Source organism: Bombus bifarius, unplaced genomic scaffold, assembly GCF_011952205.1.
Source record: "Bombus bifarius isolate JDL3187 unplaced genomic scaffold, Bbif_JDL3187 scf7180000007973, whole genome shotgun sequence".
NCBI classification, from domain to species: Eukaryota; Metazoa; Arthropoda; class Insecta; order Hymenoptera; family Apidae; genus Bombus; species Bombus bifarius.
In genome coordinates, this window is record NW_022884359.1 from 5,553,695 (window position 1) to 5,566,855 (window position 13,161).

Here is a 13,161-nt window from a genome sequence, read left to right on the forward strand (position 1 = left end):
TCATTTTGTAATAATTTATATTATTCCGAAATATATATGGATCATAATTAACATCGTTCTTTAAATAAAGCGTATTTCTTTAAATATTATAATCATACACATTTATAAATATAAAGTACAATTTTGAATTCATAACCTATCTTATTCAAAGAAAGATATATTAAATTATTCAGTGATCATAAAGCTTTAAAATCAGAATACAATGTGTTCGTGGTATTGCAAATTAAAATAAGGCGTCGTTGTTCAATAACAATGTTGTGAAAGATTTTGTTCGATACGTTTCTCTTTAAAACTAAACGTATTACCGCTCCTCACGTGTATATGTATACTTTAGTTTGGAATTATCAGGAAACGGAAATCAAGACATCATTCTCACGGAGTTGTCAAGATCTTTCGAGTCATAGAAACACGTATATAAAATTTTATTAATCACATTACGTTTCAAATCAATGTAAAAGTAATATCATAATGATAGAGTGAAGAAGAAAATAGGTAAAAATGCCAATAATTCGGCAAAAATATTAATATATCTATATATACCTATTTGCATTTATTTTGTAAGTAGTAGGTGAATATTTTAAATAGATATTGAATAAAGATATATTAAATGCTATATGTATTTAATGATTATACCATACTTTATTTGTAAATTTCATATTTAAGAAATAATTTCCCGTAACTTATCTTTTATTATATAACTCATATTTTTATTTTATATTATTTTGAATTTTCGAAAAGCAGCAACTAATAGAATTTGTTAATTATAACGTCATCATTTGATAACGCTTTCTCAATTATATAATACATATATTTTTATTGTTTAAACAATATAAGATTATAAACTAGTTATAATTATATACTTTTTCAGTTAACGGAAGTATCTTAATGTAAATATATTCGTATGTTACTAAATAGTGTATTTCACTAATTTGTTTTGATTAGTCTTAACGTAACCTAAACATAGTATTCGATGGAAGCGTAACAAGTGATTAAATAAATTTCATTTGAAAAATATAAGTTTAAGTAACTTAACAACGCCTTCAGACACATTTATAAAGATGATACAAAGATACAGAAATGCAATATGCATTTTTGGGAAGTATATGCAGGTAATTTCAAACTTTATCAATGATATAATTTTATCAATTTAAAATGTCAGTTTTTTATAATGATTGTTTAACTGTAAACATATTTTACTGGTTTTTAGAATAATTTACCAGTAATGTTAGGTCCTATTAATTATCCAGTTCCTAACGACAGTTCTCAACAAGTCAGAAATATAAAGAAACATTTTAATCCAAAGTATCGCAAAGAAAGGGGAAAGAAAGTCATTAAAATAAAATTACCTACATTTGATGATGATGATGATGAAAATAACAGTAAGGTAAGAACAAAGTTGAAAGAAGCTGGAATTCTACCACAAAGAAATTGGTCTGAAAGACCAGTTTTTATTAGCTCTACACCTGCAATATTTGATAGTTACGTTGCTCCAGAAGGTGATGGAAAATTTTCTCCGATTAACCGTGCGGTATGTAATACATTTATTTATAGCATAATATAATTAATAAAGATTGAATTAGAAATAGAAATAGAAGATTGAATTGACAATATATTCAAAATACTTTCATTCAATACTTGTTTAGGGTGCGAAACAAAAGTTTGAATTTATAGAAAAGAAGAGTAAATCTTTTATGGCCCTTAGGAAGATTAAGACATATGAGGATAACTATTCATCTGATACATTTAGAGAAAACCTATTAAATGTTTATAAAAAAGCACATGAAGCTTTATGTCGGTAAGAAATGTTTATTGAAATTTATTTGGAATACATTACTTCAAAACTGATCACACATCATATATTTATGCTAATGATAGTTTAGATTAAGTTATAAATTTATTGTATTTACAGTAAAGATCAAGATGAAATACTACAATATGTTACAGAAACTGCATATCCTGTATGTCTCGATATATTTAAATTTAATGTTGTTTTCTTCATACAATAGTGTGAATATACTGATAGATATCATTTCATTTTAGTTAATGATACATAATGTAGCCAACAAAACAATTGTTTGGAAATTTTTGGAATCTCTGGAGCCAGCACGTATCGTACATGCTAGAGTAACAAGTCTGATTTCAAGGAGCAATTTATTTGCACAAGTCACTATTCGTTTTCATACTCAACAGGTTTAACAGCAAATCTTAATATTGTATATATCTATGGGATATTTATAATATTTAGATTATTATATGAAAAATTAATCTTTTAGCTTCTCTGCATTTATGACCGATTTGGACGATTGTTATTAGGTAGTGAGACAGTGAGGAAAGATGTTTTGGATTATATAGTATTTGAGAAACATATATCTAATGTATATGGTACTTGGCGAATACACGGAAAAATTATACCAAATTGGCTAACACCGAACGAAATATCGACAACTACTTACATCTTGCCAAAGAAAAAGGAAGAACCCTCATCATCTGATAGCGCTGTTGAATCGGTTGCTCAAGCGGTACCGCCAGAAACTTTAGATGAACAGCATACTGATGCAAAACCATAATAATTGTATTTCATGTACAAATTGCAGTTATTAATTGGTGAATAAAATACTTTTAAAAGAAAATATTGTTTGATGCAAATATGAAGATTACAAACTTTTCAATAATATGTCTCTAAATTTTTATTAATTTTTACATTATTTTACAATAATTTTCACAATTTTCTTAGGATATTTTCTTAATTTTGCAGTAAAATATTATATTTTCAAACAAAAAAATTATGAATGATATTAGAAGCCCACCGATGAATATCATTAATGTTAAATACACTTGTTCTAAGATAATTGGTTCTGTCACATTTAGTGACTCTTTTTCAACGTTCTTTGACTCTATCCAGCGATGTTTCAGTAGTTTGATAAAGCCAACTTCATATAATTTCAACATTCTATATAGTAAAAATATTCAAATTATTCAATAGTCAAATTATTCTATTTCTTTGTGAACCAAATAAACTTGTACAATATTATAAAGAACATACATATATAAATATTAATATAAAAGTTAAAATATTTACCCGATATCAATAGACCTTCTATGTGTAAAAGTCTTCGAAATTCCGGGAACTATCCATGAATAAAATAAAGGAATTCCTACGGGATTCAATCGACAGAAGTACATTCCTCTAGCTTTTTTTAAATCTTCACTTTCGAATATTGTGTATGGATTATTGGATGTACATATTTTTGTATACATCTCCTCAATTGTATTCATAACAATATATCGTTTCATGTCAAGAACTTTTTTGTATATAGGCGTTGTTCCTCGCTAAACTCGAGTAATAAAATAATCATATTTAAATAAAACTGCTAAGAATAATCTACATCTTTACATTACATTTTATATTGTAATTACAATTTCTAATATAGAAACTCGATTCATGAGTTGTTTATGGTATTTTTATGATATATGGTTCTCAAAATTTGCATGAAATCATGTCTAAATAAGACACCTGATACCTGAAGATATTTAATATATACTCACTTATTTTCTTATTTTCCTACATTTCTGATGATTTATAGTGGTTGGAATTGAGAGACTTATAACAAAAACGGCCCTTGTTATATTTTTCAGCTTCTCAAATAATTATACATCCTGTATAATGGTCAGAAACTTATGAATGACTTACGCCTTGATTTATTCAATAAAAATTAAACGATTTTATATAAATAATCCTTGTCATAGTTGCACAACTCAATGACTTAAATAGAGTTCTACTGTGATCTAATTACAGATAACTTACAGTAATTATATAATACGATAAATATTTTGTTTAAAAGAACTAAAACGTATTGGCCAGAAATTCGTATTCTTTCGTTTTCCTAGAAGAAAACAAACATGGGCAAGGATCGTTTTTGTTATGAGCTCTTGACTCAGGAAAAATTATGTTTTCGTACCTCGATAATAATATTTGGTATAGAACCATTTAAAGTTAAAATTTTGTACGAAGTATTATCCAAAAGAGATTCTATGTCTTTGAAAGGAGGTGTGAAGGTAGTTTGCGTCATATAGCCTATTAAAAGGGCACTGAAAGCGGTTCTGATCAAACAAGAAAATAAACCCAACCATAATTCTATTATCCTTGAGCTTCTGGTCGAAGAAGATGGAAAGAAGCCTGTAAAAGATTAGAGCTTTTATTCGTAATAAATTAATTGCTTAGTAAAAAGCTGTAGTAATAAATGCAAAAAAGATTTAAGACGGTAAAAAAGTGTTAAGTTAAAGCTTGTGTATTGATGAATTGTTTTCTATTCAATTTTTACACAGACATAACTGTACACAAGTGTACATTGATCTAGCTTTTAAAAAAAGACCTCAGTTTCGAAAGAGATAATTTTACTTTTCTTTACTTTCCTTTTTTTGCGTTTCTTTCGGTTTGGTATTGTGATAATGTAAATTATTATTAATTACAGCTGTTAATAGTTATTGCTATGTTAATAACGCGTATTGTACAGTATAGGTAGTAATAACAATCGTGCCTTGTGCAAATAAAAGTTTGTAATCACAAAAAGATTTTCGTAAAGAAGAATTTTAAGCAGATTAAGTTTGTATTTCATGTGCCATAACTTGCGCTAATGTATGTTTTCTTACTTTGTCCACAGATCATGCCAAAGTTATAGAAAAAATGATCGTTCAAGCCAGTCTGCAACTTCTTAAGCATGATTTTCGTCTCGACCTTGTGAGAAAGATAGCTGCACATGCTCAATAAAAGGTATGTTATCAGAACTGCTTGCCAAACTCTTTTGGAGAATAATTTCACCATCCAAGTAGGTACGTGTCTTACTTCTCGTTCAATATATAGCCGATATCTGTAAGTAAATTATGATACTCTACATATTTGAAGATTATACGGAAAAAGCATGATATTTATTGATTTTCTGGTTTTAAGTTTTAATATCATTTGATGGTTAACAGAATATTTCTACCTATTAATGGCTAACATTACGTTAATGTATCATTTCATTATTCTTTTTTATACTATTTTTCTTATACCCTTTTTATGTCTATTGCTTTTCTTTAATGGGTGATATTACGATTATATATATTATGTTTAAAAATAAATGAAAAATCCAAGAAACTTCGTATAAGACCAGAATAGCTGATATTGTGACAATCAATATTCTAAAAACATTGAAAAATATATAGGTAGCGAGAGCATATGCATAATCGCTGAATTAATTTTAAAATTACTTTCCTATAAAAGACAGACGGCGTGGCTTATTTATTATCTTTTTAATGAGATGATACTTTATGATTTTTCGATGCTTATTCAAAATAGTAAAATGAATTTATTTGCAATGAATTGCTAATGGATAAAAAAGATTGAGAGTAAAGTTTATATCTGTACAATTTGTTTTTATAATTCATGTTTATAATATCCATAATTACCATCAACATCATTCTTTTTACTATAAAATACTCTTACTCGGCTTTCCATAAAGGCATCGTCATCTGGGTAATAGTCAATCTCTTGGAATGAGCTTCCATCCTCGATATTACATCTGTTTCATTATCTGCAATATACTTTAATAAACCAGTTCTAAATATGCCATCAGGATCTGACGCTCCTGTACTCTTCTCGTTCGTCAGAATCGGTTTTATTCTAAAAAGTTTGAATTAAAAAATAATAAATAATCTTATTAATAAATAAGAGAAATAGAGAGAGAGAGTTTAGCATTACGTGAAATTTAAATATTCGGACAAAATATTCCAGATCTCGCCTATAATTCCGGTGATTCGTGTTCCATTACCTATGCTATTGATAAGGTTCTTTTCCTAAAGAAACATCATAAAATATGGTATAAATGATAGTAATTCGAATAATGATCGACTCTGTGGTTGAACAAGTTCAACATTTTATGAGTTCTTAACAGAAATTCTTCATTCATTTAAAGACATCCTTAAATAGGAGCGCAAACATCAAAATAAAATTTCTGTAATAAAATTAACATAATAAAATATATATTATATAATATTATGTTAATATATAATATAAAAATATAAATATGTATGAAAATGTTATTTTGACGTTTGATATAAATTTGGTATAAATTATGCTTCAACAGGTATAATAGAATTGAATTAAAATAAAATTTATAATGATCCTGTTATCGTATAATTCTGTATAATTTGTTAAGAGAATTCAGTGAAATGACAATGCCTTTCTGATCTCCATGATTCGATTGTTGTTTGTAATCTTCCAGAAAGCAGAAATTTATATAAAATGTGTCAGAAGGCAAAAAGCAGCTTCAACTTTACAATTATGATTATTATCAGCTTTATAATACTCCTTCAGAAAATGGAAAACATTATTTTTACCTCGTAATAAGAGAACCTAACGATTCTTCCTTGGAAATCGTATATTTCCTCTCCTCGACTTTGGCTCAGCAGTTCGTTGTTTACAGCTGCGAAAGCTGGGATACTGAAAATCGGTACAAAATCCTGTAGTTTCTTGTCCCATATCACACCGTTCACTGATCGAACAGGTCTAAGTAATTCGTGAATCATCACGAGTAGTAGTATCTTTCTCATGAAGAAAATGTTTCTTGGACTGTTTTGCTCGAAGAACGACAATGGTAAGGTTTGCTCTTGCTTTAACGATGTTTGCTTCAACCACAATCGTTAGCAGGAAGTTTCATTATACATATTGACGTTGCTCGATATTTTCGTTTTAATGCGATATGATTATCTTCTTAATCGATCAAATCATTTATTTTCTGTTCTTTCATTTGGTGGCTAGTCGTAAGGTCGATTTTAATCAATTTAATCATTTTAAAAAGTTCTCTCTGTCGTCTTTTGTTCTATCTATTCTGCTTTTCGATTCTTGTTCTAGCTATTCTGCTAATTCATTTAGACTACAAGATGTACAAGAAATCATTTAGAATACTATTTCGAGATATTTGAGATTTATCGTCAGATAATTGAAACTATCTTTCATTTATATAGCTGGCTATATAATCAAGTTGATATCGTATAATTTCATTTTTAATATTAGAATAGAGTAAGAAGGAAAAAATAACAGAGCTATAGAAAAATAATTTTGACGCATTTTTCTTTCCAGAAAAATCGAATTTCTCCATAACATTACACACATTAAAAGATATTATATCGTAATTGTGCTGTGACACGTGAAGTAATTATATATGTAATATTTTATTGAAAGTTTTAATTGGATATAAATAAAATAGATATAGGAGCTTGTTCATATCTATTGAATAGAAAGGAGATATGAAAAAATTTATAGTTTAAATGTAAAATTTTAATTTTACGTAAATGAATCCTTCGCTTTCTGTAAATTAGCTATCTATAGATATTGTTCAATTCAATTGAATTTAGAATAAGGAAAAGTAAAAGAAACTTTCGATTAAATGTTAAATTAAATTCGAAGGATAAACAAATTTTTTTACTAAATTTATTATTTATTTAATCTATATTTAATTTATTTAAATATAGATTAATAATTAATATATAATTTAATTTATATAAATTTATTATCGATTTAAAATATTCTATTCAATATTACGTAATATTACAGAAATTATTCTTTTACTTTTCCAGTCATTCGATAGTTTATCTTCATTTTTCCATGCAAGTTTTCCCATTTACTATACACGATTTTAAAGTTCTACAACAAATTTAAATAATCTTTCCAATAATCCACGTAATTACGCGTTATTATCTACGCTGTTAAGATTGAACATAACGATTAAAATTAATCGCGTGTCACATATCAAGCTGCCATTTTAATAAAATGTTTCAGCTAATATTGCTAACGAAACGTCACGGTAAATTGCTCTAACATTTGCTTTGGTAAATGTTATCGTGTCTCACGATCTCGCGTTTCTGCAACACAGTCGATGCTAAACGCTAGCGATTTCATACTGATAAATCGTTGTAACATGAAAACATACCTACGATTTAGGTCAGTGATAGAAATGCATTTAGTAATGTAGATCGACTTTATAATACGAAATTTTATTCATTGCCAGGTCAATGGAAAAGAAATCGTATAAAATGGAACTTCTTTTCTGTTACTGAGATTTCCACTTGGAGTTTCTGCAATTTAGAACGAAACGCTACATATGGAGGTTAAGAGACAACTCAGACGGATGTATTTAGTGGTAACTTGAAAATTATAAATACGCCAAGTTGGTGGGTCACATTTAGGAATTAGATGTGCATGTGTAGATCTAGTGTAGCCAATATTAAGATTGTTCAATATTAGGTAAATATTCACAAAATTTCATTTTATTATCGAAAAAAGTCTACACAAAAGTACGCAATTTCCCCAACACTATTTACATTTAATAAAGTGCGAAGGACCGAGACTTTCTTCTCAAGTAACCTAGACTTAACCGAAACTCATTTCTGATTAGCTTAAAATTAGTATGAAAATGCAAAATAATTTTTCTATAAACCTTTTTTGATGATCAGTCTTTAATAGACCTTTATACCTTTATACTACTCAGGATGATGATCATGACAACATATTAAAAAGCTATGAAAATCAGAAGTGGTTCCCTTTTTGTGAATATTTACTCAATATCGTTTGTTATTTATTTTAATTAGGAAAAAAGAAACGAAGGTGAAAAATGTTATATTATCGTATTTCATTTATTACCATTTATCATAGCTACAACAGTAATTACGTAAGCTCCTTTCTACAAAAGAATATTAGATTTTCTAATGAAAGTATTATGAGGGAAAGAACAATACCAATAAAAAGTATCTCAAAAATTAGATAAACTTGATTTATGTCGATTCTTTTGAAAGGACTCTTCGCTATATTATTTCTGCGATATTTCATCCAGCGATCTTTTAAGATATCTATTAGGCCAACTTCGTGTAATTTTATTATTCTGAAAATCATAATTCGATTAAGAAAAGTAAAAAAAATAGCACGAAAACGTGTCCCCTTTCAAACCATTCAACTTTGAACCGCGATATTTATCACTTGTATACGTATATTCCAACACTTATTACGAAACTTTTTGAATTTAAAAATCGAAAACTATTATCGTGATTATAATAGTGGAATTTGAAACGAGTTTGCATAGAAATTACATGACATTTATTGGAAACGTACACTTTGTAAAAAACTAGTATAGAAAATTAGTATTAGTAATGTAATACAATTCAATGATTTTGCGGACTTGTTAAATATTCGGGATTATTAATATAGTGAATGATCGACTGTTCATAAACTTTGGTGATTTTTGCTAAGTATTTGTTTTCCATAAATGTAATTTCTACGTATGTACAGTTTTAAATTCGTCTGACGTTTTATCAATACAGTCACCACGTTGTCGTGTCATGTTACAGTGTTACAGTTAACGAATTTCTAGCATTATTCGATTACTTTCGTAAGCCACTGTATAATATATTTTCATTTTCTAAATTTCGATATTCAAAATTAAACAATTTTTTAGAGGTAATTATCTAATTTGTCATAAGTATATTTACGACGTGTCGATGGAACGTTTGTACGGAAAATGTTTTGGTACACCAAATCCAATCCAAGTTTGAAAATAACTTTTTCCCACTGGTACGATCGGACAGAAATCTTTGCTTCTTGAATATGCTTCGTTTTCGTTCTCTAAAGTGGCGATTAATTTTTTGTCAAAACAAACTTCCTTGTATATGAAACTTAAATTTTTCTCAAAGAAGATACGTTCCGATAATTTGTAACTCTCGTACATTGGCAAATGAATGGCATTCTGAAAGTACATTGTCGAGTCAACATTAAATAACTGTATAGGGGACTAACTGTTGAAATTTATATCTTTGAAAACCACCTCTTTTTTCCTTTTTATTTCTTATTTAAAATAATTTTGAAAAGCACAGAAAATCTTTTAACAAACAGCATAACGAAATAAAAAAATTGGATTTATACAGAGCATTGTAGGAATTTGAAGTCTGCCCTGATACCTTCATGAGTTCGTAGATTGTAGATCCTTCGAAAATTAGAACGTTGTATTTTGATTGCTTCAACAACGTATCAAAATCGACAAACGGTGGTGTCATAGTCCGATTTGTCATTCGATAAATGAGACTAGAGCTGAAAACCAACAGCATCAACCAAGCGAATAAAAATTTCGATGTGGATAATATCTTGCTCTGATCGCAAAAACCTCGCGGAAGATATCCTGAAAATATTAAACAGAACGAAATTCTTCTAAAAAATAAAACTTGTGTTTTTAGCTATTTCATAGAACAATCAATCTACAATATTGAAAAACAAATTTAGAATAATTTTACTTTTATAATTGAACTCCAGTAAATTTTATTTCATTTAGAAATAGCGCGATAAATAGTTAGGATAGTAGCTAAAATAATAGAATTTATAGAAATTAATAAACTCTTGTCAAATTAAGAGAATAATAATAGAATAAGAAATAACGAAACCTTGACAGCACATTATAGAATATGTGTAAAAGATATGATCGGCGAAATTGAAGTATCCACTCCTTGACTTTGATTGTTTATTTCTTTTGCGATTTTTGCGTGATCCATATTGAAAAATGTAACCAGCGACAGCAAATATCAGGATTAGAAAGATGTGAGTGCACAGAGTTTCGCGTGTGAACATGCTCAACAGCCACTTGTTGTCGTATGCGTATTTTGGCCTTATATACAATCGGTACCTGTTTAACGTGTGCCAATCAAATAAGTTGTAATAAATTATTTAACAAATGCTATCAAACTAATGTGACTAACGTAAATGAAAAATATGATAAATTTAATCTTGAATTGCTATCACTGCATCATAGATGACCACATATCTACGTTGTCTATATAGCATTACAATTTTAAGTATGCATTAAAAATTGTAATTGATCTTTATTTATTTTTTTAAAGTCAAATAATTTAAAGAAATATCTATTCAAAGATTAACAGAATCGTTTAATGTAATTGTTGAAAATGACAACGTGAGTTCGTGCTCACCATCCATATGCAGATGCGCTAGTTACAATAAATAGTAACTAGAAAATAGTTCCAAATATAATCGATAGGTTTAGGATATTCTTTTGTTTTTATCCCTAGTCCATGTAAGAAAGTGCAATAAAGTTTTTCGGCTCAGAACGGTGTGATAGATTTATCCAAAGAATAAAATAATAACTAATGTGATAACTACCTTTAAATACAGAAATAACAACAGTAATTTTTAATAATAAAAATAATTTTCAACTAAAAATTTATTTAAAAAGAGATTTCCTACTTGGTATTCCAAACGGGTACCGTATAGTCGAATAGATTCGTGCGGAGAGCATAATATCCTGTTCGCAAAATCACTTGCGTTTCATTTCGATCGAGCAACCCCATCACACCGCTGTAGCTTCCGTTTTCCAAGTGTTCTCCGAAGTGATGTTCCCCGTATTTCACTGGTATCAACCTAATCCAATAACTCGATGCTTTTTACCTTAAATGCTCGTTTTAATATTTAAAAAATTTATATTATCAATTTAAAAACCAAATCATCCAGCACTCATACAAAATGCTGTACTTAGGATATACTTGACACAAGATAATATAGATAATCATCAAAGATACAAGAGTAATTAATTTTTCTAGCAATATTATACTAACTCTTTATGGTTTGTGTTTCGATAATTAAAATGTTTAAAAATTTCCTATTAATACTTATTTGTGGAAATTCCCGAATAATGTTGTAGATGTACAACTTTGAGAAAGTAGGGTAGAATGGAATATTCAATTTTGCATTTTGTTAATAGAGAATCGGATGTTTTAATTGAACCTTAGATTATAAGAAAATAAGACTTTTTGTTAATTTAATTTAGTAGAGAGATTTCCCAGAAGTATTGAAATATTTCCTTGGCCATAGGATAAGGTAAAATGGAACGACCGCTTAAAGCCATGATAAAAGGTATAAAATTCGTATTTTTGTAAAAATTGCAAATGTAAATTCTATATGTATAATTAAATATGACATAATATTACAAACAACATTTAGTGCAGATAAACACTTGTAACTTAGTATAAGCATTATAATAGACGTTGCGTTTTACTCTATATTAGTGAATTCTATTTTGCCCTGCATGAAATAATTTAAGAAACATTTAATACTTATACTTCAGTGTGAAATAAAAATATTGAGGAAATATCAGAAAACCTGAACATGCTTAAATAAAAACCCGATGACACTAATAATCTTTCTTGTTATTATTATACAAATATTCATATTAGCAAGACATTTGATCAGTTTTGTAAGTCACTAAATATTCTGACTGAAACAATGAATAGTTGAATTTTTAATTTAAACACAATCTCAAGTTACCTTTTCTATGTCTACCAGTTTTTCGAAATTGTTAACAAAACTTCTGAAATCTTCCTTCTTAACGTAAAAAATAATTTATACGTGATATGAAAAACGTACGTGAAGTTGAGATGACATGCGAGCAGGTTCCATATATCGCCGCAGATTCCAGTCACCTTCGTGTCGTTCTCATAAAACATAACTAAGTCCTGTTCCTAAAGTATAACGATGAAGTATTCTTTGAGTCTCGCGGAACAACGCCTCGAATTTACGGGCAATTCATATGCTTATAAGGGATCTGTTTAAAACCTCGTAGTAAGAAGCTCTCAGAACTTTTCCATTGATATCTTTCATATGTAAATCTTGCCTCGTGGAAATCGTTTGTCTTCGGAAATCGCGGAATCTTGAATCATTGTACAGTTGAACGAAATCTTGTTGGTTCCTGTCCCAAATTATACTTTTCTCCATTTGACATTTTACACGGCAATAACGAAGAATTATTATGAACAGGGTTACAAGCATCTTTGATGCGTTTGCTTTTGCGACGCACATCGTGAATATCCGTTAACTCGTTAGTTTCCGGTATGTACTGCGATTGTCCATCAGCGAAATATTACTGTTATAACGTAGAAGGGGGACCTTTTTACATTATGATCTTTTTACTAAGATAACGCGTGGAGAAGATACACGTTAAAAAATAATGCTTTTACGAATATTGATTGATTTTGATTTCTATCTCTGAAATTTGCAATAATGGTCGTAATTTAAGTCAAGTCACCTGCAATTGTGTCACTGTAATTTCTTTTTGAATTCTTTTAAATATGTGG

General features: G+C 28.5%; 3 protein-coding genes across 3 annotated transcripts; 1 reads left to right on the top strand and 2 right to left on the bottom strand.

Moving 5' to 3' along the window:
• The first annotated feature begins 27 nt into the window (after positions 1 to 27).
• LOC117216426 (probable 39S ribosomal protein L45, mitochondrial) lies at positions 28 to 2,625 on the top strand. Its single transcript, XM_033463129.1, has 7 exons — positions 28 to 492; positions 869 to 1,109; positions 1,208 to 1,528; positions 1,644 to 1,795; positions 1,910 to 1,958; positions 2,041 to 2,190; positions 2,274 to 2,625. The coding sequence occupies exons 2-7, from the start codon at positions 1,059 to 1,061 to the stop codon at positions 2,565 to 2,567; spliced, it is 1,017 nt and encodes a 338-aa protein (XP_033319020.1). The 5' UTR covers positions 28 to 492; positions 869 to 1,058; the 3' UTR covers positions 2,568 to 2,625.
• A 67-nt stretch (positions 2,626 to 2,692) lies between these two features.
• LOC117216448 (glutamate receptor U1-like) lies at positions 2,693 to 6,804 on the bottom strand. Its single transcript, XM_033463152.1, has 7 exons — positions 6,379 to 6,804; positions 5,741 to 5,835; positions 5,486 to 5,662; positions 4,651 to 4,868; positions 3,960 to 4,177; positions 3,080 to 3,330; positions 2,693 to 2,950 (listed from the first exon to the last, which is right to left on the bottom strand). The coding sequence occupies exons 1-7, from the start codon at positions 6,589 to 6,591 to the stop codon at positions 2,731 to 2,733; spliced, it is 1,392 nt and encodes a 463-aa protein (XP_033319043.1). The 5' UTR covers positions 6,592 to 6,804; the 3' UTR covers positions 2,693 to 2,730.
• A 1,355-nt stretch (positions 6,805 to 8,159) lies between these two features.
• LOC117216732 lies at positions 8,160 to 12,978 on the bottom strand. Its single transcript, XM_033463690.1, has 6 exons — positions 12,455 to 12,978; positions 11,279 to 11,452; positions 10,465 to 10,703; positions 9,988 to 10,205; positions 9,523 to 9,776; positions 8,160 to 8,918 (listed from the first exon to the last, which is right to left on the bottom strand). The coding sequence occupies exons 1-6, from the start codon at positions 12,532 to 12,534 to the stop codon at positions 8,705 to 8,707; spliced, it is 1,179 nt and encodes a 392-aa protein (XP_033319581.1). The 5' UTR covers positions 12,535 to 12,978; the 3' UTR covers positions 8,160 to 8,704.
• Between the last annotated feature and the right edge of the window lie 183 nt (positions 12,979 to 13,161).

Excerpts from the sequence above, each read along its gene's own strand:
- LOC117216426 (XM_033463129.1), top strand. The coding sequence starts at position 1,059 with ATGATACAAAGATACAGAAATGCAATATGCATTTTTGGGAAGTATATG. Across the intron at positions 1,529-1,643 it reads TTTCTCCGATTAACCGTGCG|GGTGCGAAACAAAAGTTTGA; the intron begins GTATGTAATACA and ends ATACTTGTTTAG. Across the intron at positions 1,959-2,040 it reads TTACAGAAACTGCATATCCT|TTAATGATACATAATGTAGC; the intron begins GTATGTCTCGAT and ends ATTTCATTTTAG.
- LOC117216448 (XM_033463152.1), bottom strand. The coding sequence starts at position 6,591 with ATGAGAAAGATACTACTACTCGTGATGATTCACGAATTACTTAGACCT. Across the intron at positions 4,178-4,650 it reads TGGCATGATCTGTGGACAAA|GCTTCTTTCCATCTTCTTCG; the intron begins GTAAGAAAACAT and ends AATCTTTTACAG. Across the intron at positions 2,951-3,079 it reads AGAAGGTCTATTGATATCGG|AATGTTGAAATTATATGAAG; the intron begins GTAAATATTTTA and ends TTTACTATATAG.
- LOC117216732 (XM_033463690.1), bottom strand. The coding sequence starts at position 12,534 with ATGTTTTATGAGAACGACACGAAGGTGACTGGAATCTGCGGCGATATA. Across the intron at positions 10,206-10,464 it reads TTCTATAATGTGCTGTCAAG|GATATCTTCCGCGAGGTTTT; the intron begins GTTTCGTTATTT and ends TAATATTTTCAG. Across the intron at positions 9,777-9,987 it reads CAATCTACGAACTCATGAAG|AATGCCATTCATTTGCCAAT; the intron begins GTATCAGGGCAG and ends ATGTACTTTCAG.